General features: G+C 38.2%; 1 protein-coding gene across 1 annotated transcript in view; it reads right to left on the reverse strand.

Moving 5' to 3' along the window:
* The window catches only part of igf2r (insulin-like growth factor 2 receptor), a 128,492-nt gene that overhangs the window by 15,349 nt on the left and 86,242 nt on the right, over positions 1-26,901 (reverse strand). The window contains exons 27-41 of the mRNA XM_039737814.1: positions 26,560-26,781; positions 24,305-24,435; positions 23,653-23,756; positions 22,074-22,207; positions 21,567-21,760; positions 21,326-21,452; positions 20,099-20,230; positions 16,417-16,679; positions 13,619-13,831; positions 13,065-13,214; positions 9,073-9,234; positions 8,257-8,455; positions 7,639-7,867; positions 2,213-2,349; positions 620-734 (exon numbers count right to left, since the gene is read on the reverse strand). Of these exons, the coding sequence (XP_039593748.1) occupies positions 620-734; positions 2,213-2,349; positions 7,639-7,867; positions 8,257-8,455; positions 9,073-9,234; positions 13,065-13,214; positions 13,619-13,831; positions 16,417-16,679; positions 20,099-20,230; positions 21,326-21,452; positions 21,567-21,760; positions 22,074-22,207; positions 23,653-23,756; positions 24,305-24,435; positions 26,560-26,781 (2,512 nt within the window). The remainder of the gene's footprint in view (positions 1-619; positions 735-2,212; positions 2,350-7,638; positions 7,868-8,256; positions 8,456-9,072; positions 9,235-13,064; positions 13,215-13,618; positions 13,832-16,416; positions 16,680-20,098; positions 20,231-21,325; positions 21,453-21,566; positions 21,761-22,073; positions 22,208-23,652; positions 23,757-24,304; positions 24,436-26,559; positions 26,782-26,901) is intronic.

The following is a 26,901-nucleotide window of genomic DNA, read 5'->3' on the forward strand; positions in this document are numbered from 1 at the left end:
CACTTCCAATTAATTTAAAACTGTCAAAGTTATACATATCGGGGTAGCTTCTCTTTGGCAGACACAAACCGTAAGAGGAGAGGTCAACATATAAAAACTGTACTTTCATAAAATTTTTAGCAGTTGAGTCTACACATTTGATTGAGAGAAACTATCTGACCAACATGCTTGCAGCTGCACTGAAGGCCAAGACAAAAGTTCATATGGGAGGAATTTGAGGATGCTACTGAGATGACTTTTAGTTTTCTATAAAAAGCCCCTGACATATTGTTTTTAGGGTTGGGAAGAGCAGGAGAGACAGCATTTAGGCATTCCTCAGTATGGGTGAGGAACCAACATCAGTTTTGATAATTAAGAGAAAAAAAAAAAACAAAAAACATTAATCCGTGGGTTTAGGGGAGGCGTCCTGTTGATTGTTTTAACTAATTATCAGCATGGAGGTAAACTGATAATTAACTGGATGTTCACACAACCCTTCCTCGAGTCCAAGGATGCACTGCGCTGATCTTGATCTAATGCTAACTGGTTCAACTTTCTTTACTTTACATTTTACAAGACAGAACTGCATATATTATATAAAAGGCAAAGTGAAGGTCACCAATATCTTTGCCATACTTACTGATGAAGAAATGGCTTTCCAATTGTTTTTCCACATTCCAGTTGCACAATAGTTTTTGCTGGAGTATTTCCACATACACTTTCCCCTCCAGAATAATTAACAAAAATTGTATCACCTGCAGGAAATACAATTAAAATGGATTCAGTAAAGATTTGTGGGGCTATCAGAACTATTAAAGTACTGTACTAGCAACAGGGCTGACAGTATCAGATTAAAAATTTGCCGGTACAGAGAAAACACTACTTCTCTCACACTTATATTTACAACATATACAATATACTGAAATAGCATGTGACATATTCCCTGGCTGTTTCCCATGTCTGTGTCATTTAGTGTTCTGTAACTTCATATATTAAAGTCTCAATGAACTGCCAAAGTACTACTGAAAGCAAACTTAAGGGGTATTAACCGGGTCTTAGGCTTCGTCCACATTACTGTGGTTTTGTTTAAAAGCACACATATTAGACTCCATCTTTCATCCTTAATATCCCAGCAATTTTAAACCCTGAAAACGACTTTTGAAAATGCTCTCCAGAGCCAAGTACAGCTCAGCATTGCATTAAAGATGGGTGGAAATGTAGACTTTTAAAACAAAAAAAAAAAATTAGCTTGTGCTTATTACATATACCTTTCTTGATCGGTTCCTGCTTATTACAATGTCTCATTTCCTGATTGGTCATCCTTCACAAAAGAAAACCACATGCTAACATAGCAGGCATAGTAGAGTTGCTTTCCATAGCACTTGTTTATTTTGCCTACCTTTATGAATCTAAATTGCATTTTGTACAGTGTAAATGCTGCATACATGTGCAAAAGTAAAAAAATTCACCGGTCACTATAGTTTTGCAATAAATCCCGCGGTCAGCAGCATTACCATCTCTTGAAAGACTTTTCCGAAGATGCAAGCATGCCCTGTGTTAGTCATAAATCATATGTACTTTCGTTCATTTTAATGTGGATGGAGAAAACTTTCATAAACCATTTCTGAAAAATCTAGTATACGGAGATTGTTTTTCTTTAAAACATAATTTTTAATCAAAAACACAGTAATATGGATGTAGCCTTAGTCATTTGATTGATCTGTACACAGTTGTCTGATGCTTTCATGCACTTTTCTGCTAAAAATTGCTGTTTTCAACTTGGAAGGCACGTTCTTCGACTTCTCACTACAGCACCTTTGTCAGTTGTCTGTGTTATTGCTAAGCAATTGAAAATTCATAATTGCAACTTTATCATATATGTTTTAATAGATTATTCACTCTATACATGTGTTTAAAAATTGAGCTGAGGAGTTAAAAAAAAAAAAAATCAAAATAAATAAATACTCTTGGAGAACTGATGCTACCCTAAATTTACAAAATCAATCCAGGAGCTTATTTTTGTACTATGTCTGCAATGTTCAAAGTGAAATAATGACAGACGACATATTTTAAAATATTTTGATTAGGACACAGGTAAAAGTAGCCTCCAAAGCATTTTTAATAAATAGCGTTTCCAGAAATCAGATCGTGTTTAACACTCACCCTTTACCAATGCATCAATTCAAATTGCTCTTCTAGCTCTAACCACAAAAAAGAATATGTGATTGCCTACCTTGAACTGAAATTTGCTGAGTGTGGGTAAGTCCTAGCATTTGCGTTTTTCCAGTTTCAGTTTTCCGGCAGATTGCAGCATTTGTAGGGCAGTCTGTGAGGCCACCATGAACTGGCTGGCAAAGATTCAAGTAATATCTAAAGAAACAGATAAACAGATAAATACACTGTGACGTGCGAGTCTCTGTCTTGCACCCCAAAACACGAGGCTGAGTCTCAGTACTTTAGCAAAACCAGCTTTACTCAGAGTGGAACAGGAACAGCACGGTTATTTATTGCAGCAGAATCTACCACTCTCCTATACACAGACACAGCAATCAGGTCAGGGTCGTGACCAGGTTAGTGGCCAAGTAATCCTGTTCCCTGTATTTATTATGTTCCTTGCATCACCCATCGACAACAGGCACTTGGCACTTATAGCGCGAACGTGATCAGCCTGTGGTTGCCCTGGGAACAGATAGGCTGTCTTCCACATATGAGCCGATTGCCCTTTGGGACGTTCTTCAGCGTGTCTCCCCATTGAGGGAAGGCGAGTCCAAAAAAAGTTTAGAAACCTTACAACATGAACAAAGGCATCCTACACTGACAAATGTCCAAGAAGCACAAAAAGTACATTTTCAAGAATACTGCTAAACATTTGAATTTAAAAATAAAGACAGCAATTTAAAATTAATAAATCATTTGAGAAATTCTGTAATTAAATGTAGCAGGCTAGTCTGGGTTATCCAGAAACCAAATAACTAAAACATTTACAAGGTATGTAAGATAAATAAAAATGTAACTGTAGTATCTTGTCTTGTAGACAAAAATGAAAAAAAAAGGAAAAAGAGATAAAATCCCAATTATGTACACATACAGCTGCAAAATGAATTAAACTTAGTTGACTTCCAGTTAGCAGCATGTGTCAGCTAGAAAAAAATTTCTGATAAACATGTTATGTGAGTTTTCAAAACACACACAGTAAAAAATAATAAAAATGACAAACAGCAAATATTTACAAAAATACACAGTCCCAAATAGTCAGAAGCCAAATGCTGTGAAGCGAAGGCTGACTCACCAGATCATAATATTATTTCCTATATCCAGATTAATTTACATGTGAACAAAGCCAAAGGATGTCTTCAACCCATAATGTCTGTTGACAAATGTTAGGGAATCCATAAGGGTATATAGATTGTCAAGTTGTAGGAGCCATGCCATGTGAAACCAATGTTTCTGATGGTTAACTGAAGTGCTCAGGTCTTTTAGTGCTGTTCTAACCTACTTTACTGTAAAGGTTCCGAGCAGATAAATATTTGGGACCAGGAAATGCGTCAAAATACTCAACAGTGGTCAATGTTGAGAAAGTTAAAAAAAAAAAAAAAAAAAAAAAAACCACCAAAAACCAGAAAGTTAAGCAATACTGTTGTCAGAAAAGGGAAAAGCAAGAAATCTGAGTCCAGAATAACAAAATTAGAAGTACATGAAGTTAGCAATTCAACTTACTTAAACAGTGGCTCACATAAACAAAATAAAATGAAACGTTAATAACATAAAAATAAAGTTTTTTTTTATTTTTTCCTGAAGAAGAAAAACAACCCGAATAAACCCTGCTAGGAATATTCTGTGGGATAATTAACTAATTCTGCCACACATATACTGTAGTAGATTTCAGTAAGAGCTTTGCAAAAATCAAAATTTTCTTATTTTTCCATCCACAACATCTAAAAACTACAGAAAACAGAATGTGGTTCAGTTTACTTTAAGCCTGCATAGGTGTTATATTCCTTTATACGTAAAATTAACATCCACCTGAGAAACCCCGTGTAGTGGGAATTGGAGCCATGCTACACTTTGGGCTCTTGTTGTTCACAGACAGAGCATATCAATGGTGAGATCAGAGAGGCACAGATTCACATTTATAGACATGAATAAAAAAAGTGTTCTTTATTTACAGGTGTTTCAAACTAAAATGAGCAAAAATGAAATTCTCAACTCAACCTACTAAATGGTGGCTCACATAAACAAAATTAAATGAAACGTTATTAACTTAAGAATAAAATACATTTTTTTTCCTGAAGAAGAAAAAAAAAAACAAACAAACCCTAATAGGAATATTCTGTGGGATAATTAAGTAATTATGCCACACATATAGTACATTTCAGTAAGAGCTATGAAAAAATAAAAATTTTCTTATTGGTCCATTCACATCATCAGTAAAAATCAAATTCTCAAATCAAAGTAATGGTAATAGTAATTAAAGAAATTAAATAAAACCCACTCATAATAACACATACACAGCAAAAAATAAAAAAAAGGCCAGCAGCAAATATTTATAAAAATCCAGTCTTTTCCCTTTCTCCAGTGCCAACCAAGAATCAAAAAGGAAAACAAATCAAAAAGCTATTTACCTTAAACAGGAAAAACAAACTGTTAAAGTCCCCTATTGACATTTAGAGGCGTTAACACTTGTTCACCACGCCACCCGCACTCACTATTCGTGCTGGTCTGAGGGTTAGCCAGACACCCAACCTGGTCAAGAGACTACCTCTAGTGTCCATTCTCCAGTTTTATATGTCAAAGGGGGGTTAAGGTGCCCAATCCCCATCGATGCATTCTTATTCCTCCAATCCTGGAGCATGTAGCGACGCTATACTTCCCTTCCTCCCAGAACTCTTCAATTTACAGAGGGATCAGCCGGCACACGGTCCCCAAGTAACTGCCTTACTTTCTCACTCTCATGCAATTGCACTCTCTCCAGTAAGTACTCCTCGTTTTTTAAATTTTTAGCTTGGGACTTTGCTAAGCTCATATGTCTTCTTTTTAACTAGGCAATGTACTGCTTGTATTACTTCTTTTCCCTTTTTCCAACACAGGCAGGGCACAACAGGCAGCAGACCTCGCCCTTCCAGATGTTTTGTCTGATTCTAGAAACACTGCATGAATCAGGCACACATGCCACAAAAAATTAAACCCGCAGTTGCTGTGAATTCAACACATATCCTCACCCCATCAGGGTAGGTGTGCCTGTTTTCTCGATAGCCATTTAAGAAAGAAAGAAAAAAAATCGGGAGTGGTCTCCCTTCGACCTTCTCATATACTCAAATATGGGGATGGATATTTGAGGAGTAAAGTGCAAGACAATGATTACATTTTTATATTCTGTACATAAAAGAACCATCAACATCAAATCAAATTAATAATATATTGAACAATTATTATAAATGTAAATTTGAATAAATAAGACTCTACAGCTGCATGAATAAAAGGTAAAGTACCACACTTAATGAAAATAGCCTAAAAGTTGATAGAAATCTATGTTTTGTACCTAATACTTGCATACAAAATTTGGTTGACCTAAGTGAAAGTGTACTCAAGTTATTGTGTTTACATACTGTGGCGAGTCGCTGGGGTTGCGACCTGGCCGGGAAGCCTGGAAGGACCGGAAGGTGGCATGCACGTCCTCCAGGCCACGAGGGGGCAACCGCCCTGGATCAGACGAGGACCACGGGAGAAGAACAAGGAGGCTTACGCCTATTGGGATCCGTGGCCACTGCCAGAGTGCGCCCTGACTCTCAGAGGGCCCGGGACTGATGTACTTCCGCCACACCCGGGAAGATGGAGGTGGATCCCTCCAGAGACGCCCAGAGTGCTTCTGAGTGTTCTTCTGCCACACCAGGAAGTGACGTCGGAGGGAGCACCTGGAGCACATCCGGGTGAGAATAAAAGGGTCCACCTTCCTACAGTCTGGGAGCTAGAGTCGGGAGTGGGAGCAGGACAAGGCTCCCATGGAGAGAGAAAAGACGGTCCAGGGACAGAGAAACAGGGGCCCGGAGGAGTGGTGATTGGGGAAAGAAGCACAGTGTGGTGTGTGGGACTGTGCATTGTGGAGAAAATAAAAGTGCTTTTTATAAAGATGTGGTGTCTGACTGGTGGTGTTCGGGCATATCTCACAATACACACACAGACTTAATTCTAAAAATGGTATTTTTGGACTTGGGGGAGGTCTAAAATGCCGTGATTCATCAATATTTGGAAGATTACAATACTTTTCCTATACTTATATCCTGGACGTGTACTTTTCTCTTTATATATTCTTCCTCACAGATTCTTAACTCTTAAGGACATCTCATATCATCTATATGCAGATGATATATAGCTTTATTTTTCATTTAAGCCTAAACAAATTAATACCTTGGTCAATTTGGTTGATTGTCTGTCTCAGGTTAACAACTGGCTGAGTAGTAATTACCTGCAGTTGAATTCAGGAAAAATTGAGGTACTAATTGTTGCTCCTCCTTTTCTTCATTCTGAAATCAGTTTAAAATTATCTTCTGTCTCTCCTGTTAAGTCGAGTCTATGTAACCTTGGGGTTATTTTTGACCAGTCCCTGACACTTGATGAATATGTAAGGTCAGTCGGTCGCTCATGTTTCTTTCATTTAAGAAATCTCTCAAAACTGAGAAATGTTGTTTCAAAATCAGAATCGGAGATGCTTATTCATTCTGTTATTTCCTCACAGCTTGATTACTGTATTGCTCTCTTTACAGGTTTAAGCAAGTCCTCTCTCTCACGCCTTCAGTTAGTTCAAAATGCAGCTGCCAGACTCCTACCTCATACTAGCCAGAGTAATCATATCATTCCCATTCTGTACACACTGCACTGACTCCCAGTGTTTTATAGAATTTTAAAGTTTTGGTACTTACTTTCAGAGCTTTGCATGGACAAGCACCTGAGTACCTAACCAGCCTGCTCCAACACCATATAGCTTGCCGGACTCTAAGATCTGGGCAACAGGGCCTTCTTGTTGTCCCACGCGCTCGGCTAAAAACACGTGGGGATTGTGCCTTTCAGTCTGTGGCACCAAGACTATGGAATAGCCTGACTTGTGGTCTGCGTGGAGTAGAGTCTGTTGATTCTTTTAAAAAACAACTAAAAACATTTCTTTTTAAGCAAGCTTTTAAATCAGTGCTGAATAGTTTCAGTTTATTTATTGTTTTAACTGTTTGTATTTGTTCTGTACTTGCTGTTCAACACTCTGTGACCTTTTGTCTGTGAAGGGCGCTATATAAATAAACCACTACTACTAGAAAGTAGAAACAAAGGCAAGGCTATAAACAGCTATACCACTATTCTGTTTCAAAGGATTATCACTTTCCATGATGTGCTGCACCACACACCACTGAAGAATTTTTCCATGTTCCTTAATGACAATTCACAGGCATTATAAATTTGAGGTTGAAATTGTGAAGTAGTTTCAGTTTTAGCTATGCCTAAACATTGTTAAAGCTCTCAGTGTGTAATAAAATAACCAGGAATAGTCTTTATGGTGAACAAAAAAGCTGGAAAAAGGAAAATCGACAACACAACCCTCTATAGGAGAAAAAAAATAATACAAAAGGTAATTTATTTAATAAGAAAAAACAGGATTAAGAAAGCTAAACATACCCATTATTGTTACTACTGAAATGCCATGGTCCTGTCATTGACGAAAGAGTTCTCAGGTCATAGGTTCGATGCTTATTTGCTACTTTACATAACATCTTGGTGGGTGTACATGCATACTTGGTCTTCATTTCAAATGTGACAGCACATCCCAAACTTTCACTCACAAGCGCTGGTTCTCCACTTTCCACAGAGTCATCACATTTCAAAATGATAGTGGACATCCTGTTTCCTGTTCATAGTATAAAAAGTATTATAATAAGTACCTTATATGGCAAAGCCGTGTACTGCATAATCTGAATTTACAACATTTTCAAATCCTGCTACTGACACTGTGTGACCATGACCGAGTCACTTCAACTGTGTATATTCCAATTGGAAGAAACAAAAGAAATGTAACCAATTGTGTCTCAAATGTTGTAAGTCGCCTCTGATAAAAAAAAGTGTCAGCTAAATCATAAGTAACAATAATAATAATAATGACAGAGATAATAACCAATGCAGAAAGGTGAAGCACTAAACAGACTCAAGTTTATTAAATACAGAATACATCACGGATACATTAAAATAATTTTGAGATTACACAAAATGTTTCCCCTTGTTCTTGCTAATGACACCTACCTGAAAGACACCGATCTCCATCTTCATACATTAATAAAACAGCATCCTGATCGTGACTATAGCTCATTCGCATTGCCTTTGCCATGCCAAAGGATGATATATTATCTCCAGATACCAGACATACAGCACCATCATTACATGGCTTATTAACCACAGCAGAGCAGATTTTGAAATGATAAGCTCTGGAATCAGCTGTAACCTATAAACAAATACAATATTTTAAACTTTGAAATTCAATGACCTTTAAGGTAGGACAGTGAAAATAAAATGACACAAAACACATACAAATTCAAAAAGCTCAAATTCAATCATTACTAACTGTAGTTAGTTTCAGGGAGATCATCATTGTGTCAAATTGCTTTACAAACCACCGTAAAGAAGAACTATAAACTAAGACTTTACGAAAAAAATTAAGCATTGAAGTTTTTAGCATAGAATAATCCAACAGAGAAAAACTTGAAACTGTTAATGAATACAAAGCAAATATTAAGACTGCCAATTCTTAATTCTAAACAGGGGGAAAAGGCAAGGGATGGTCACTTCCATATGAATATGAAGACCAAATGTGACTTCTACACATGTGACTGAAATGCTGAACCATTAAAATAAGTAAGCCTAGTCTGTTAAAAAATAACTATTTATATTTAAACTATTTCTAATACTTGGCAGTCTACATGAGGATTAAACATTTTCTTATGCTTTTAGGTTCAAGACGACCCAGTATTCTTATTGCATTTACAAAACACTAATAGTTGCATAAGACTCTGCAAAATTTTGAATATGAGGATGTGATTTTAAGTATCCTAAGCAACATACCTGATAGCTTTTAGCTGAAAGTGCCGTCAAATTAAATGTGTACTGGAGCTGCTCGTCCCTTAAGGTGCATCCTGTACTGCTGTCTGAATCAGAACATACCACAGGTGTTAACCACTGAAACGCATAACTGCATTCTGATTTTCTAACCATCTCAGGTGAACCCTAAAGAAGAGCAAAAAATATAATTTGAAATTAAACACTATGCAAAAACCTTGTATAGTAGAATAACACAAAATGAATTATATATATTTTTTAACAGGTCAATAATGTTATCAACTATAAAACCATTACAGTGTCCTTTTTTTATTTTTTTGAAAATCTTCAGAGGTTCCTTGAAAGGAATAGCAAAGCTGAACCGTTACCTATTTGCTTTGCTGCAAACCTTCCCTCAAAGTGGTCCTGGCTAGAGTACAGTATTTTCTACTGGCATATTTGGAACCAAACTAATGCTATTTAAACTCTGTAAGGTGCTGCAACAGGTATAGTACTTTAAAACAATTGTTCATAATAACAGTCATATCAAGCCAATTAATTTAAAAGTCTTTGGGATATGAGAGCACACAAAGAAACTACATAATATTAGGGGGAAAATAACACAAGGAGATCCTTGCAATTAATGATCCTGCAAGGTCACTGATCCAGTTAAGAATTTAACTGATGCAATAATTTATGATTTAGAATACAGCCCATTTTTAACAGCAGAGGTAAAAAAAGAAACATAGAAATGATTTTAATTGTTTATCGTTGGCACATAGTGGCACAGGGAAGTCTTTGAAGTTTTCAACAGAGATAATCACCAAGTGCTGTAGTGCCAAAATGAAACGCAGCACATACATATGCATTGCAATGTAGTTACGTTGTTGGACTGCATTTAATTTTGACACAAATAATCTTCCATACCTACTTGTCCACTTCGACTAAAAATATTTTTATGAATGCTGTTAAAGAATTTCCTTAGAGATGTGGCTGTCTGCTTACTGGGAGATTTTAAAGTGCATGTGCTGCGATTTGTTCCTGATTAATTGAGTTGCTAGGGTGAGCTAACAAAATGACAACATGGTTGCTGGAAGCAGATGTATTTTGAGCAGACTTTAATCCATTTAGTACTTAAAGCAAACTGTAAAGAATAACTTACAAGTCCCCCCACAACTAGAACCAACTGCAAAATGTTAAAATATATGCTAGCCCTCCATGGTGATGTTGACTTTAAAAGATAACATTTTCATAAAGGCTCTGTTGGTTTTGCTCACTCGGATACCTGCTTTCAATGTCTTTGTTCTCTACTGAATATTGTCCCAAGGTTTACACGCCAAGTAACACAACAGCACAGTGGAGCACTGTTGCCTCACAATAAACTGCCCAGGGTTGTCATCCCAGGTCACCCCTGCACAAAGTTTGCATGTTCTCCCCATGTCTATGTAAGTTTCCTTTTTGGTATTCTGGTTTCCTCCCACAGTTGAAAGACATGAAAGTTAGGTGGACTGGCAATGCTAAGTTGGCCCAAATGTCTGTGTGGTGTGTCAGTGTCTCTAACCTGTGTTGGACTTGGTGCCCTGTCCAGAGGACTGTTGCTACTTTGCGTTCTTTGTTTGCTAGGATAAGCTCAAGCCCCCTGCCACCCTGTTCAGGATTAAAAGGGCTTGGCATGGTTTATATGTTTAATTTTTTTTTTTAAATTCATCTCATGCGTTCAAATCAGCAGTTTAAACAACTCATCTTACACTTAAACTGGTGTAACAAACATACCTTTTTTATATGGTTACAGCTACGACTAATGAATACTTAGTTGCATAGAAATGCAGCACAGTCACCATGTAGTTGGTGTGGCTGACCTTTTTTTGATACTCCAGTATGCTCCCAAGTTCAAAAGAATTAAACACTGGTTTAAATGCTGTCCCTAACATGCTGCATGTGTGAGCTCCATGAAAGAAAATCATCTGGGACAGGTTTAAATTCTAATTGGTGCCAAATGCTTCCCATATCTCAAAAATATACTGCTCAAAAGAATTAAAGGAACACTTTTTAATCAGAGTATAGCATAAAGTCAATGAAACTTATGGGATATTAATCTGGTCAGTTAAGTAGCAGAGGGGGTTGTTAATCAGTTTCAGCTGCTGTGGTGTTAATGAAATTAACAACAGATGCACTAGAGGGGCAACAATGAGATGACCCCCAAAACAGGAATGGTTTAACAGGTGGAGGCCACTGACATTTTCCCTCCTCATCTTTTCTGACTGTTTCTTCACTAGTTTTGCATTTGGCTACAGTCAGTGTCACTACTGGTAGCATGAGGCGATACCTGGACCCTACAGAGGTTGCACAGGTAGTCCAACTTCTCCAGGATGGCACATCAATACGTGTCATTGCCAGAAGGTTTGCTGTGTCTCCCTGCACAGTCTCAAGGGCATGGAGGAGATTCTAGGAGACAAGCAGTTACTCTAGGAGAGCTGGAGAGGGCCATAGAAGATCCATAACCCATCAGTAAACCAGTATCTGCTCCTTTGGGCAAGGAGGAACAGGATGAGCACTGCCAGAGCCCTACAAAATGACCTCCAGCAGGCCACTGGTGTGAATGTCTCTGACCAAACAACCAGAAAGAATTCATGAGGGTGACCCAAGGGCCCCATGTCCTCTAATGGGCCCTGAGCTCACTGCCCAGCAGCATGCAGCTCGATTGGCATTCGCCATAGAATACCAGAATTGGCAGATGCACCACTGGTGCCCTGTGCTTTTTACAGATGAGAGCAGGTTCACCCTGAGCACGTGACAGAAGTGAAAGGGTCTGGAGAAGCCATGGAGAACATTATGCTGCCTGTAACATCATTCAGCATGAGCAGTTTGGTGGTGGGTTAATGATTGTCTGGGGAGGCATATCCATGGAGGGTCACACAGACCGCTACAGGCTTGACAAAGGCACCTTGGCTGCCATTAGGTACCAGGATGAAATCCTTGGACCCATTGTCAGACCCTATGCTGGTGCAGTGGCTCCTGGCGCACGACAATTCCTGGCCTCATGTGGTGAGAGTATGCAGGCAGTTCCTGGAGGATGAAGGAATTGATACCATTAATTGGCCACCACACTTTCCTGACCTAAATCCAATAGAACACCTCTGGGACATTATGTTTTGGTCCATCCAATGCCACCAGGTTGCACCTCAGACTGTCCAGGAGCTCAGTGATGCCCTGTTCCAGATCTGGGAGGAGATCCCCCACAACACCATCTGTCATCTCATTAGAAGCATGCACTGATGTTGTCAGGCATGTATACAAGAACACAGGGGCCATACAAAGTGCTCGTACAATTTTGAGTTGCTGCAATTAAATTTTGGCAAAATGGACTAGCCTGCCACATCATTTTTTCACTCTGATTTTTGGGGCGTCTTTGAATTCAGGGCTCTGTAGGTTGATCATTTTCATTTCCATCAAACACATTACCCAGTCTATATCAGTATAGATATCCAAGAGGATTTCTTTTTCCCATTGAGATCTGATGCGTTTTCAAAGTGTTTCTTTAATTTTTTTGAGCAGTTTAGATAACATTTACTTAGAAACCGGATAGAAATACAATATAATAAAAGATGCACAAAGTGTGTCTGGGTTATTTGAATTATATCATAGTACAGGTTGATGAATGTGCTAGTTTCACTGGAACTTATCTCATCACCATGCGGTGCTACATATGAAAAGACCTTAAAGATGTTTTGTTTCTTTTCACAAGAATTTACTTTTCTGGATTTTTAAGGGTTGAAAAATGCATTTTGTAAACAGCTCAGCCAAGCTTAAAAGTAACAGGTTCATTTTGTTTTTGTACCACAAAGGCCTCAGTGACCCCTCTGACTCTATAGTCACAAAAACTGTTTGACCAGTGATATGAAAGGGAACCAAGGAAAAGCTTTATTCTTTGTCTGGCTATTACTGTTACAATATAATGAGTGACTCAATGTTGGTCTTTAGGAAATAAAAAACATATTAGTGTTGTTGAAACATCTTACCAGTTCAGTGCCTCTTTGACAGTGAAACACAATGAGAGACGAGTAGTTTTTATTAGAGTTTGTTGGGCAAACTGTATTACTCTTAAAGTTCATGTAAACTTCATTAATTGCTGTATTGATTTGTGGAGGACCAGAAATTCTGCCAATGTCCTGCAAAGGGTAAATACATAAAATACTAATACATTATTTTTAATCCAACACTATGTGGTTAATTCTAGTATTTTACAAAATAAATGCTACTAATCCTCAAAATTAAACAGATACTAGGTTTATTTCAACCAATTACATTACTGGAAGGGATTAAAAAATAAACCACAAAAATATTTACAATGTTATAGTTCTGACACAAATATTTAATGCAGCATGTGAATATGTATGTGGCATTTCATGAATGTGACTTAATCAGATAGCATTAGGGAGAAATATAACTTTAAAGAATGAAAATTTCCCAAAGAGAAGTACATTTTATAACTTGAAAAAGCACAAATAAACACAACATAAAATAGTATCAATAAGTAATTCAACAGCACCCTTTAACAGGAGTTTGGACTTACTATGGGTGGTCCAGAAACTGGAACCAAACAGACAGCTGCCCCAGGAGGACACTTTACTCCTGGAATGGGGTTAAGAGGTTGGCAGACATTAATGTAGAAATCTGGAGAATTGCCATTATCCAAATCATCATCAAAGGCTGAATAATAACCAGACTTCCGAATAAGAGACCTTAAGTCAATAATTGAGGTCCCATTCCAAACAGAGCAATTAACCTGAGGCCAAAAAAAAAGAGAACTTATTACAAAATGCTAAAACGCTGTGTCATTTGATAATTTGTGAACAGCCTTAACAGGATAAGCAAATGTGGTTGTTGAAGTTGCTCATTTTAATATAATGGGTTGCCAGAAACAAATTAGGCAAAAAGCAATAAGATGGAGGTTTTCAAGGAATGCCAAAATTATACAATTTCAAAATACTACATGGAAATTAACAGTTTCACTTAGAAATTCTCAGACTTTGAATGGTGTGCTTTCACATACAAAATGTAAACCTTTTAACAGAATTTTTCAGTTGAAACAAAGAATGCTCAAAGCCCATAAATTATATAAAAAAAACAAACAAACAGGTACTATAGTAGGCGGCACGGTGGCGAGTGGGTAGTGCTGCTGCCTCGCAGTTAAGAGACCCGGGTTTGCTTCCCGGGTCCTCCCTGCGTGGAGTTTGCATGTTCTCCCCGTGTCTGTGTGGGTTTCAGCCGGGTGTTCTGGTTTCCTCCAACAGTCCAAAGGCATGCAGGTTAGGTGCACTGGCGATTCTAAATTGTCCCTAGTGTGTGCTTGGTGTGTGTGTGCCCTGCCCAGGGATTGTTTCCTGCCTTGCGCCTTGTGTTGACTGGGATTGGCTCCAGCAGACCCCCCGTGACCCTGTTGTTAGGATATAGCGGGTTGGAGGATGGATGGAAGGTACTACAGTAACTTATTCATTCATGTAAATAAAACCTGTTGGTAAAAAAGGCATTAGCCTGATAGGACAATCCATAAATCACTCCTTGGGGGATCTGTTGGAAATAGACGAATAAATACAATTACAATGGGATGTGGAATGTTACCTCTTTGAAGGGGAATGAGCCTGAGCTGGTGTGCGAGGTTGAGAGGTTCCGGCTAGATATAGTCGGGCTCACCTCGACACACAGCTAGGACTCTGGAACCAATCTTTTTGAGAGGGGCTGGACTCTCTAACACTCTGGAGTTGCCCCCGGCGAGAGGCGCCGAGCAGGTGTGGGTTCCGACTTGGAGCCTGTTCATTGGGGTTTACCCCAGTGGACGAGAGGGTAGTCTCCCTCCACCTTCAGGTGGGGGGACAGGTCCTAACTGTTGCAGTTTAGAATACCCACCCTTTTTGGAGTCCCTGGAGGGGGTGCTAGAGGGCATACCTTCTGGGGACTCCCTCGTTCTACTGGGAGACTTCAGTGCTCACGTGGGCAATGACAGCGAGACCTGGAAGGGTGTAATTGGGAGTAATGGCCCCCCCAATCTGAACCCGAGTGGTATTTTGTTATTGGACTTCTGTGCTCGTCATGGATTGTCCATAACGAATACCATATTCAAGCATAGGGGTGTTCACAAGTGCACTTGGCACCAGGACACCCTAGGCCTCAGTTCGATGATTACTTTGTGGTCATGTCGTCGGACCAGCAGGCATATGTCTTGGACACTCGGGTAACGAGAGGGGCGTAAACTTAATCTATATGGCCTGGGAACACCTCGGGATTCCCCCAGAAGAGCTAGAAGAAGTGGCCTAGGTGAGGGAAGTCTGGGTATCTCTGCTCAAGCTGCTGCCCCCGCGACTCGACCTTGGATAAGTGGAAGAGGATGAATGGATGGTAAAACCTTGTCTCAAACTTCTCCTTGCAAATACAGAACATTTAACTGTAAAGCACTGAAAGAGATATACTGGTCAGACCAAACTGTTGATTTATTTGCTAGAAAAAAAATCTAACTTCTACAACACCTTTGAAAATTACTTGTTTAATTTTTTTCCCTTGTCTTAGATTTTTGAGAAAGTCGTAAACTTAATTTATATTTAGCACCTTGACTTGCGAAAAGGCACAAGTAGACATTTACAGTCATTTAATGTTCACTACAGTATGCAATTGTTTATTTTCAAATACTTGGTACACTGAGCATTGTCATTTTTCTTTTCTTTCTAAAAGCAAGCATAAGAAACATTCATGATAAATTCTTACAGTCTCCCTTTACGCAAATAAGCCATTCATATTTTGTTGGATTTTTGGACTTTAAGGGAACATTATAATTGGAGAAGTGAGGTCATGGACTAAACACAAAGTATAATTTTTGACATCCATTTCAAAAAAGTTTTAAATTGCATTTTTATAACTTAAACATACATTAAATTATCTATTCTCCTTTTAAGCTTGATTTTTACATTAAAGAGTTACAGCAAAACTAAATGCAAACTTCACAGCTAAGGAAGCAAAAATGGAAACAAGCCTGAAAACCAAAGCCAAAAATTAAAACATCACAGCACATCTTGTTTTGCACTTCTCAGAAATTATAAAAACAAAATATACATGTTCACCTGAGGATTCCGTTTAATCATGATGAATCTAAATATTTCTTTCCCATGTGAAATATTTTATATTAAAAAAACATTGTCTTGGCATATGCATGTGTAAATAAACATTAGCAAATCGCAAACCAGTGTCCCATGACATTTATTAGGTTTTGGAGTGCTGTTTGTAATTTCACTAAGCACAGAAATGATTGGACTCTTTAAAGAAGCTGAGAACTAATTAAATTACAATCATAATATAAAATATTAGCTTCAGGTTTCCTACCCGTTGTTCACAAACACGAGGTGTGTGCCAAGAAAAAAAATGGCTGCAGGTCTCCTCATCTGATGTTACTAGCACTGGTCCATCACCAGATCCTGCTTCAGATTTACATACAAAGCTTAAGATACTTTTATGAGTCAAAGTGGGATTTCTTGGACATGGATCACCACCATCATAGACAAGCTGTAATACTTGATCCATATAAGTAAGACTTTTAGAAAATTTCCCAGCATTCACTACATTCTGGCCATTGCGAATGCACACCCCTGTAATTAAAAAGAAAAAATGAGACTGAAAAATACAGCACAAGCATCTCAAAAAAATATTAAAATGGTTTTGAACTGTAAAACATTTGAGACAACACAAAAAATGAACATTAAATATTCTGAGTTTTTTCAAAGTGGAACTTAAAAATTCAAATTTAGAGCACATGCAGGAAGTATTCACATACACTCAGATGCACAGCAGAAAATTATCTTACATAATGATTCACATGAGTACTATTATTATAGCATATCGTCTTTACAAATAAAAAGCAGGATTATCTATACTTCATTATGTTCAATAACACTGATGGGATCACATTTTTTCCCCTTGGATCACACTCTGAAACTGAAATGTTGCTGGATCTCTGTCTTTATGAGTGCACAAATTGAGAACTTTCCTGTTTTGCGGCTTGTAGTTAAATGCTACACATGACTGCTTGAATTTGTTTTCAGTAAAATTTACAAGATCAAATGTTTTCAGAGCATCATCCTGCCCAACTGACCCAAGTTCTACCCTGTGTATATTTCCAGCTCTTAGAAAATGTCACGCTGTGTCAACTCAATAGTTTGGCATTCACAGTTTCGACTAATCCTCCAATGAACACTGCACAGCAAACAGTGTCTCTTAAACAAGTGGTCTCAGCAACAAGTGGTTACAGCAAGATTAATTGGAAATGCATTGAACTCTTTTGCAAATTCAACCAGTTGCTGAACTCATTTATTGGCTAACTTTATAATCCTGCTGGAAACTCCATCTGCAACAGGCTTAAAATAAAAAATTGATGTAAACAATTTTATTTCTATTATGAACCATTTTTTTTTTTATTAATAAGCTGCCCTTCAGTGAATAGTCACTATGAATTTGCTACTAATTGAATGATAAAGCTTAGTGTTATGGAGTCTTTATATATTTAAAAATATACTGACAAGTAAAATAACCTAAAAATATTATACTTTTGCACTTTTCATTAGGTTGTCGCAACTACACTCTCACATAAACTCACAAAAAAAACACCCTAAAGGGAACAAAGTCAACACAAAAAACGAATAATTGGGGAGTAAAAACAAGATAAATGAGTTTAAAAAACAGCCAAAACAGAAACATACTTGGATTTTACTACATAACTGCAGTCCAGAAGAGAATGTAACATTTTTTTAATTACTGTTTATATTTTAGGAGATCAAATGGTGACTTTACAAGGCACAAATTCAACAGTTTTAATTGAGTTACTCATTCAGGAAGTGGTCCCCTGAGTCAGAGCAGGCTCTGAGAGACTGCTTTGGAACTACAGGCTGGGATATATTGCTTGGGTCACATAGTGAGAACATTGAAGAGGCTGTTGAATGCACAACTGATTACATCAACTTCTGTATGGACATTGTAGTTCCAGTAAGAACAGTACGTTGCTATGCTAACAACAAGCCATTGATTACAAGTAACATCAAGGCCTTTTGAACCAGAAGAAAAGGGCTTTTAAAGGCGGTGATCAGCATGAGCTCAAGCGCATGCAGAAGGAACTCCGAGTCCAGCTTAGGGCAGCGAAAGAGCAGTACAGGAGAAAGCTGGAGCAGAAGTTGCAGAACAGCATTAGGAAGTGTGGGATGGGATGAAGATTATCACTGGCTGCAGCTCAAAGCGGCGTGCCGCCATCGAGACAGACGTGGAGAGAGCAAACCAAATGAACAACTTCTTTAATAGGTTTGATCACCCTAACCCACTCTCACCTCGGAGTACTGCATCCTCCAACCATCCTTCTGCTGATACCAGCATAGGTGAGACATCCCCACCCACAATTACAGCAGCCCATGTGAGCAGAGAGCTGAAAAGACTTTGTGCCAGCAAAGCAGCGGGTCCAGATGGTGTATCGCCACGACTGCTGAAGGCATGTGCGTTGGAACTGGGGAGTCCTCTACAGCGCATCTTCAACCTGAGCCTGGAACAGGGGAGAGTCCCAAGGCTTTGGAAAACATCTTGTATCACCCCTGTCCCAAAGGTATCACGTCCTAGTGAGCTGAATGACTTCTGTTGCTTTACGTCACATCTGATGAAGACCATGGAGCGGCTGCTGCTTCACCACCTGAGGCCACAGGTCCGCCACGCCCTCGACCCTCTGCAGTTCGCATACCAGGAGAAGGTGGGAGCGGAGGATGCCATCATCTATATGCTACACCGATCCCTCTCCCACCTGGACAGAGGCAGTGGTGCTGTAAGAATTATGTTTTGGACTTCTCTAGCGCCTTCAACACCATCCAACCTCTGCTCCTTAGAGACAAGCTGACTGAGATGGGAGTAGACTCACACCTGGTGGCATGGATTGTGGACTATCTTACAGACAGACCTCAATATGTGCGTCTTGGGAACTGCAGGTCTGACATTGTGTCAGCAACACAGGGCGCCGAGGGGACTGTACTTTCTCCGGTCCTGTTCAATCTATATACATCAGACTTCCAATATGACTGGAGTCCTGCCACGCAAAAGTTCGCTGATGACACTGCTATTGTGGGCTGCATCAGGTGTGGGCAGGAGGAGGAGTACAGAAAGTTAATCAAAGACTTTGTTAAATGGTGCGACTCAAACCACTTACATCTTAACACCAGCAAAACCAAGGAGCTGGTGGTGGATTTTAGGAGGCCCAGGCCCCTCATGGACCCTGTGATCATCAGAGGTGACTGTGCAGAGGGTGCAGACCTTTAATATCTGGGAGTGCAGCTTGATGACAAATTGGACTGGACTGCCAATACTGATGCTCTATGTAAGAAAGGTCAGAGCAGACTATACTTTCTGAGAAGGTTGGCATCCTTCAACATCTGCAGTAAGATGCTGCAGATGTTCTACCAGACGGTTGTGGCGAGTGCCCTCTTCTACGCGTGGTGTGCTGGGGTGGCAGCATAAAGATGAAAGACGCCTCACGCCTGGACAAACTTGTTAAGAAGGCAGGCTCTATTGTAGGAGTAAAGTTGGACAGTTTAACATCTGTGGCAGAGCGACGGGCATTAAGCAAACTCCTGTCAATCATGAAGAATCCACTGCATCCACTGAACAGTGTCATCTCCAGGGAGAGGAGTAGCTTCAGTGACAGAGTTTTGTCACCGTCCTTCTCCACTGACAGACTGAGGAGTTCGTTCCTCCCCCACACTATGTGACTCTTCAATTCCACCCGGGGGAGTAAATGATAACATTACTCAAAGTTATTGTCTGCTTTTTTTTTTTTCATTTTTTTCATTTTTATTACTATTTAATTTAATATTGTTTCTTTGTATCAGTATACTGCTGCTGGATTATGTGAATTTCCCCTTGGGATTAATAAAGTATCTATCTATCTATCTAAAAAAGGTTAAAAAAAAATACCACACATGCAATCATTACAAACCCAAACAAAGGTTAAAAACAAACCAGGAAAATACATTTCTCAACTTACCAGTTCCTTCTGAGCAAATGCCCTTTGAAACAGCACCACAGACATTAAGGGAGATCACTTTATTCTTGTCTGTTGCATCATGAATTGTATATCCGCCATCTTTTGCAAAATCATTCAGATCAAACAGATGACCTTAAAAATATTTGAGAGGAAACACAATTAATATATTTATTGTAATTGCAAACATACATTTCACAAGCATATAATGACTAGACTAAAACCTGTTAACCAGTTTTGAGTCTTGATATAAACTAGTTAAATTACCCAGCTTTGCTCAGGAAATTTCCTAAGACAACAAGCATCAGTTATAGGGCCACAGGTTAATTAGATAGGAGTAAAACATTCGCGCACCCCCCACCCATGGATCAATTCTTGTTTTTACTTGGGTTCTGGCCTTGGGTTCTGTTGATGGTCATTGCAAAACACAACTTTTCAAGAAATATTGTGTTAAACTGAAACAGGTTAATTAAATTTTGGTTAAAAATATACTGTACATATCTCCTGTAGGACATCCTGTAAAATGACAGCTTCAATTAGATTTGAATGCAACACTTTGATTTGTAGTCTTATACTGTTACAAAGTTTTATAGGGTTTAGATGAAAAGCAATATATAAACTGAAGTAGGGATAGCTGATACAAACAATTGTTTACCTCAGAGAAAGTGGGAAGCTAAAAACTGCAGCCAGTATGAACTGACATAAACCCCAAATAAAAACGTATAAAATTAAAAAATGATGGAAAGTCATACAAAATGTACAGCAAGCCACAAATCTAACGATCTTGTAATGCACAATGTGTACATATCACACAAGGGTAGCAAGCCAACAGAATTAATTTCGGATTCAGACGTGTTATTTTATTTTGTTCACTCAAAAATTTTGCTTTGAGTGTACTATCAGTTGTATATTTACCTGGAGTAAGAGGAATACTATAGTACTAGAATATTATTATTACTATATGTAATACAGTATTTTATTTTATTTACATCTTCACTCATGCATTTGCTTTTCTGTTTTTCATCATTTGAATGTTTTTTTTCTTCTTCTTATTAATCCACAAAAGCAGCGATTAGACCACATCTAAGCCCTGTACCCTGGGACAGAAAACTAGTCAAAGAATCTTGTGCAAAAACTCAATTTTGTTCACACATACTCAAAAGTCTCTTTCAGTTACAACCCAGAACTTCACTGATTTGCAAGCTTTGGTCCACAATACAAAATCAATACCTGATTCAGGGTTACTGACTCTGCAATCATCATTTGTATTACTCTTTAGAGGGCAAGCAGCTGCAGTAAACCACACAAATGAGTAGACACAGTCCTCCAATGCAGTGGTCAGAATTGGCAGTGAATCCTATAAAATATGAAAATATACAATACAGGAAAAATGCATTTAAATTAGATAGTATTAGAAGAGCTAAGATAATAGGGTTAACTCTAAGACACTGAAAGCAGTTCACAAACATACCACTTTTTCTTCATCACATTTGAATATTAAAACAGTTTTCCTTCTCTGGCCACTTGGACAATTATCCCCATTCTCGTATGTTAATTTTAAAGACCCACTGTCCCAATGTACTCCTTCTGCCACTTCTCCCAAATTTATGTATCTAGAGCCATCTTTTAAACAGGATGCAGAATTTGATGAGCAATTCCAGGAACCTAAAATAAAACAGAATGTCTCAGATTAAGGCTGGGAGGCAGCATTTTAAGAAAAAAAAACTAAACAACTTTAACATTAACAAGTACGGTAAAAGAAAATATGTTCAAGAATGCAAAAAAGTCTAGGAAAATACTTAAGATTTGGACTGCATAAGGGAAACACTAAACCTGAAAGTACGCACTTTCAAACCCACTTATGACAGAATGCAAGACCCCTGTGTCTTTATTCCAGTGTGCATAATTAAGATCTGCCAGACAGAGCTTACCACACTAAATGAAATATTTTTAAAAAATCTTTCTAATCTTTTCTTACCATTTTGCTGCACTAATGACTTGCAGATATTGATATAATAACGCTTTCCTGTGTCTCTGGGCAATGGTTCAATCACCCAATTGCTTTGATGAAGTGACAAAGATGAAAGGTCAAAAGAGTTTCCTTCATTGTCTCTGAAAAACAACACAGGCTTTTTACAATATCAAAGCTGACTCTAAATAATATTTTTATTATGAAAATGACTAGAATAAAATTAAAAAAAAAACTTTATGCTAACAATACACATCATAATTAAACACCAAAATAAGCATACAATAGCATTCTTTTATGATTTAGTACAATATTATACTTCTGAAAGTATAGAACACACTGAGCTTGCTAATAGCAAATGCTGTAAATAAAATCAAATAAAATTAGAAAGATAACCTGGCAAATCACAATCTGGCAAAAACAGAAATGAGTTCTAAATCATTTATGAACCAACTTGACAAAACAGGCACATCACTGCAGTAGTGACAACAAGATCCCCTCCACCCCTCCTACATGGTAGCAAAGACATTCCTGTGAAAAGGATTGTTTTACATCTTTCTCATGTACACCACAAATTTCTTTGAGCCTCACCAAAAAACTACTGGCCACAGATTCTTTCTCTCTATCTCATCATTGACCTATTGAAACTCCATCATATATATGGCTTACGAAGATAGCCAACAAGGTTCAACAACAAGGATAAACATTTTGTAATCTTTATAGAGATATCACTGAAATAAAATAAGAGCCTGTTTGTTCAAACCCATAGGAAAACAAGCTTCACTGGACAGAAAGCATAGCCTGAGCATTTCAAGTGTTGACTGCAACATTCATTAACCCAGCTACCACGTCATCTATACCTCATCATCCCCTTTGTAGATTTTCTTGCTCGGTTTCCCCAACTCTGAAACCTGTTGCTAAATTATGTCAGGCTTACTGTTGCCCCATATCATCCATTTCAGTGTGGCCAAATGACCTCCCCTATACTATGTTAATTTTGTGGAGAATTATTTTTAGAAATATTCAAGCAATTTCTAAAAATCCAGACTCGCAGTATATACTGTATAATTCAAGTTTGTTTGCAAATTACCCCAAGAAAACAAAATTGTTATGGGCTTGACTAATGATCCTGATTATCATCACTGTTCATTGAAGAACTCAGGTATTGTTCAAGATATGTTCTGCAAATGCCAATTACTATAAACATTCTGGCTCCCACTGCCATCTTTTTCCCCTGAAATACTTCTCTTCTGCTTTGAGCATGACAAAAATTATTCTCCTGGATTTATCCTTTATGGCACTCACAATTATACTGGGGGGCAAATGTGGAATTGTCATTTAGCTCAATTTACAAATCTATGAGGATATGTAAGGAAATGGGAGTACCTGGAGGAAAACCCAATATTACATGGGAAGAATGAGCAAACTCCATACAGACAAGATTCAGGCACACAATTCAAACCAAAGTTGCTGGATCTCTGTGGAGGCAAGAGCTACCCACTACACTATTGGACTTGATTCGTTCCTCTCTAATGCACACGGAAATAAATAACAAAAGTCTTTTGAGATAAACAACTGGTGTACTTACTTGGCTGAACACTCAATTGTCTTGAAAGGACGACAAGCATATGAAGTATGAAACTCAAACAAATAACTACAGTCAAGTGTTTCCTTCAAAAATACTGGCTTTGCCTATTTAGAAAAAGAAAAAAAAAAAAGTTTTTTTTTTTTGTTTAAAGAACTGAAAAGTGAAAAGGGTAGAAAGAAGCACAAGATAAAGGAAACAGAAATTTAAAAATCCACAAACACAATGTTTCTCTAAGATTAAAATTTAGCCAAACGAATAGATTAGGGTTGTTGATACATATTAGGTACAACTATATATTCGCTAATTCAATTATTTAAGTAAATCACACTCTGCCTTTATGTCTGACAAAGTACAAAAAACAATATAGTGTATGGTATATTTGTACCTATATCGTGCAATAATTAATTAATTGGTCAAAGTATTAATCTCTCCTTCTACTCTCCTTAATGGCAACCTATGTCATGTAATGTTTTAATAATGTAATGCAAGGTTTTCTTATGAAACATGTTCCATTCAAAAGAATTTATTCTCTTAAATAATGAGGGATAATAAGACCATAATACAATTTGAATACTGGTTGACAATAGGTTTAATTTTGCTAATGAGACCAAAACAATGCTGAAAATTTTGAACTAAAATGTTTAGTACTTACCGAAGTTTGACTGTGGTCACAATAAAACATAATTGTAGTTGATCTTTTATATATTCGGTGGCAACTTTCTCCATTGGTGTAGTTTATCTTGATCAGTCCATCATCATAAGTAATTGTTTTTGTGTATCGTCCTTTAGAGCAAAATGTGAATATATGAACAGTTTTGATGAAAATGAGACATTTCGCCAAAACAATCAGAAAGACCAATTTGAAAATACTAAGTCAAGATTTGAATGTCTCTAAAATACAATTAACCATGCAACTTGGTAATTTATTCCAAGTAACAATGTTTCTGTCTAAAGAAAAACTTTCTAACATGTCCTCTCTCACCATATCTATAAACCTCCTCTAAGGCCTTCTTCTTTTCCACTTGCCTGGCAGCTCTATCCTTAGTATCCTTTTCCTAGTATACCCAGCATCTCTCCTCTATACATGTCCAAACCAACACAATCTCATCTGTCTGACTTTGTCTCTAAACCGTCCAACCTGAGCTGACCCTCTAAAGTTCTCATTTCTAATTCTATCCTTCCTCGTCACACCCAATGCAAATCTTAGCATCTTTAACCTGCCATTTCCAGCTCTGTCTCCCATTTTTGGGTCATCTCCAACACATATAACATAGCTGGTCTCACTACCGTCCTGTAGATCTTTCCTTTCACTCTTGGCGATACCAGTCTGTCACATATTACTCCTGACACTCTTCTCTACCCATTCCACTCGGCCTGCACTCTCTTTTTCACCTCTCTTCCACAATCCCTGTTACTCTGTACTGTTGATCCCAAGTATTTACACTCATCCACCTTGACCAACCCTACTCACCATTCCACTGACCACCCTCTCATTTACACAAGTATTCTGTCTTTGGTTGAAATTTGGTTAAAACTACACTGCCTAAACACCTCCATGCTTCCAAAGATATGTCATCTGGACCAACGGCCTTTCCGTTTTTCATTCTGTTCATAGTCGTCCTTACTTCCTCCTTGCTAATCTGTTTCACTTCCTGATTCACTATCTCCACACCATCAACCTTCTCTCTCTCCCTCTCATTCTCTTCATTCATCAGCCTCTCAAAGTACTCTTTACATCTGCTCTCTGTTTCTATCTTTATTCTTTATCACCCTAACCTGCTGCACATCTTTCCCAGCTCGGTCCCTCTGTGTTGCCAATCGGTACAGGTCCTTTTTTCCTCCCTTAGTGTCCAAACTCTCATACAGCTCATCATACACTTTTCCTTTAGCCTTCGCCACCTCTCTCTTCACCTTACGCCTTATCTCCTTGTACTCCTGTCTACTTTCTCCATTTCTCTGACTATCCAACTTCTTTGCCAACCTCTTCCTCTGTATACTATCCTGTACTTCCCCATTCCACCACCAAGTTTCCTTCTCCATCTGTCCAGATGTCATGCCAAACACCCTTCTTGCTGTCACCTTACAACATCTCCTGAAGTTGCCCAGCTGTCTGGTAACTCTTCACTGCCACCAAGTGCCTGTCTTACATCCTTTTTTTCAACTTCCACCATTCAATTCTTAGATCTGCCCTCACTCTCCTCCTCTTCTTGATCTTCAGCATCATCCTACAGACCACTATTCTATGCTACCCAATTACGTTTTCCCCTGCCACCACTTTGCAGTCTACAATCTCCTTTAGACTGACCCTCCTGCATAGGATATAATCTACCCGTGAGCATCTTCCTCCACTATGTCAACCTATGTTCTTCACTCTTCTTAAAATATGTTTTCACCACAGCTATGCCCATCCTTTCTGCAAAATCCAGTACCATCTGACCTTCTACATTCCTGTCCTTGACACCTTATCTACCCATTCACTCCTCATCTCCTCTGTTTCTTTCACCAATATGTCCACTGAAATCCACTCCAATCACCTCTCTCTCTCCCCCTTGGGTACACTCTCCACCACTTCATCCAACTCACCCCAGAAATCATCTTTCTCATCCATCGCACACCCAACTTGGGAGGTGTATATCTACTAAGTTGTAATAATGGTATATCACTTCTAATTAGCATATTAAAGGCAGAATTTTGTTTAAAATCACTGAAATGTTCAAATAAAGTACATTAGAATGTCTTGCAAAACACAATTCTCATTCTGTCCCCAAAAGTAATTTAGCAGACCTAAACATTAATTTTGTGTTCCACACTTGTTTCCCAAATCAGAAATATCCTAAATGATACTTAAAATTACTAATATTGTATTTTTTTGTCTTTCTAAAAACAGAAGGATAAAAAAAAGCATACCTGCTACTTTATTAAAATTTTTATCCTTGATTTTTACTTGACAGGAAGAAACCGCCTCTAACCCAACCCCTGTCTTATTTAAACAGACTGCTGTTTTTAGGGGGCCACAAACTCTGAAGTGATATTCATATTCTTCTGTATTCACTACATAATCCTTCAAAGAAAGTGGTGTCAGGTCAAATAGGTAACCACTTTTAGGATCCCTTACTTGGCAGTTGTCGCCTAGACAAAAACAAGATAAAAACATATTTACAAGGAAATCACAAGGCTTAAGAATACTGGATACACAAATTTGCTGATCCAGAGAACCAAGATATGAGAAGCTTAACATTTAATTTTCTC

The sequence above is a fragment of the Polypterus senegalus genome, chromosome 16 (assembly GCF_016835505.1).
Source record: "Polypterus senegalus isolate Bchr_013 chromosome 16, ASM1683550v1, whole genome shotgun sequence".
Taxonomy (NCBI): Eukaryota; Metazoa; Chordata; class Cladistia; order Polypteriformes; family Polypteridae; genus Polypterus; species Polypterus senegalus.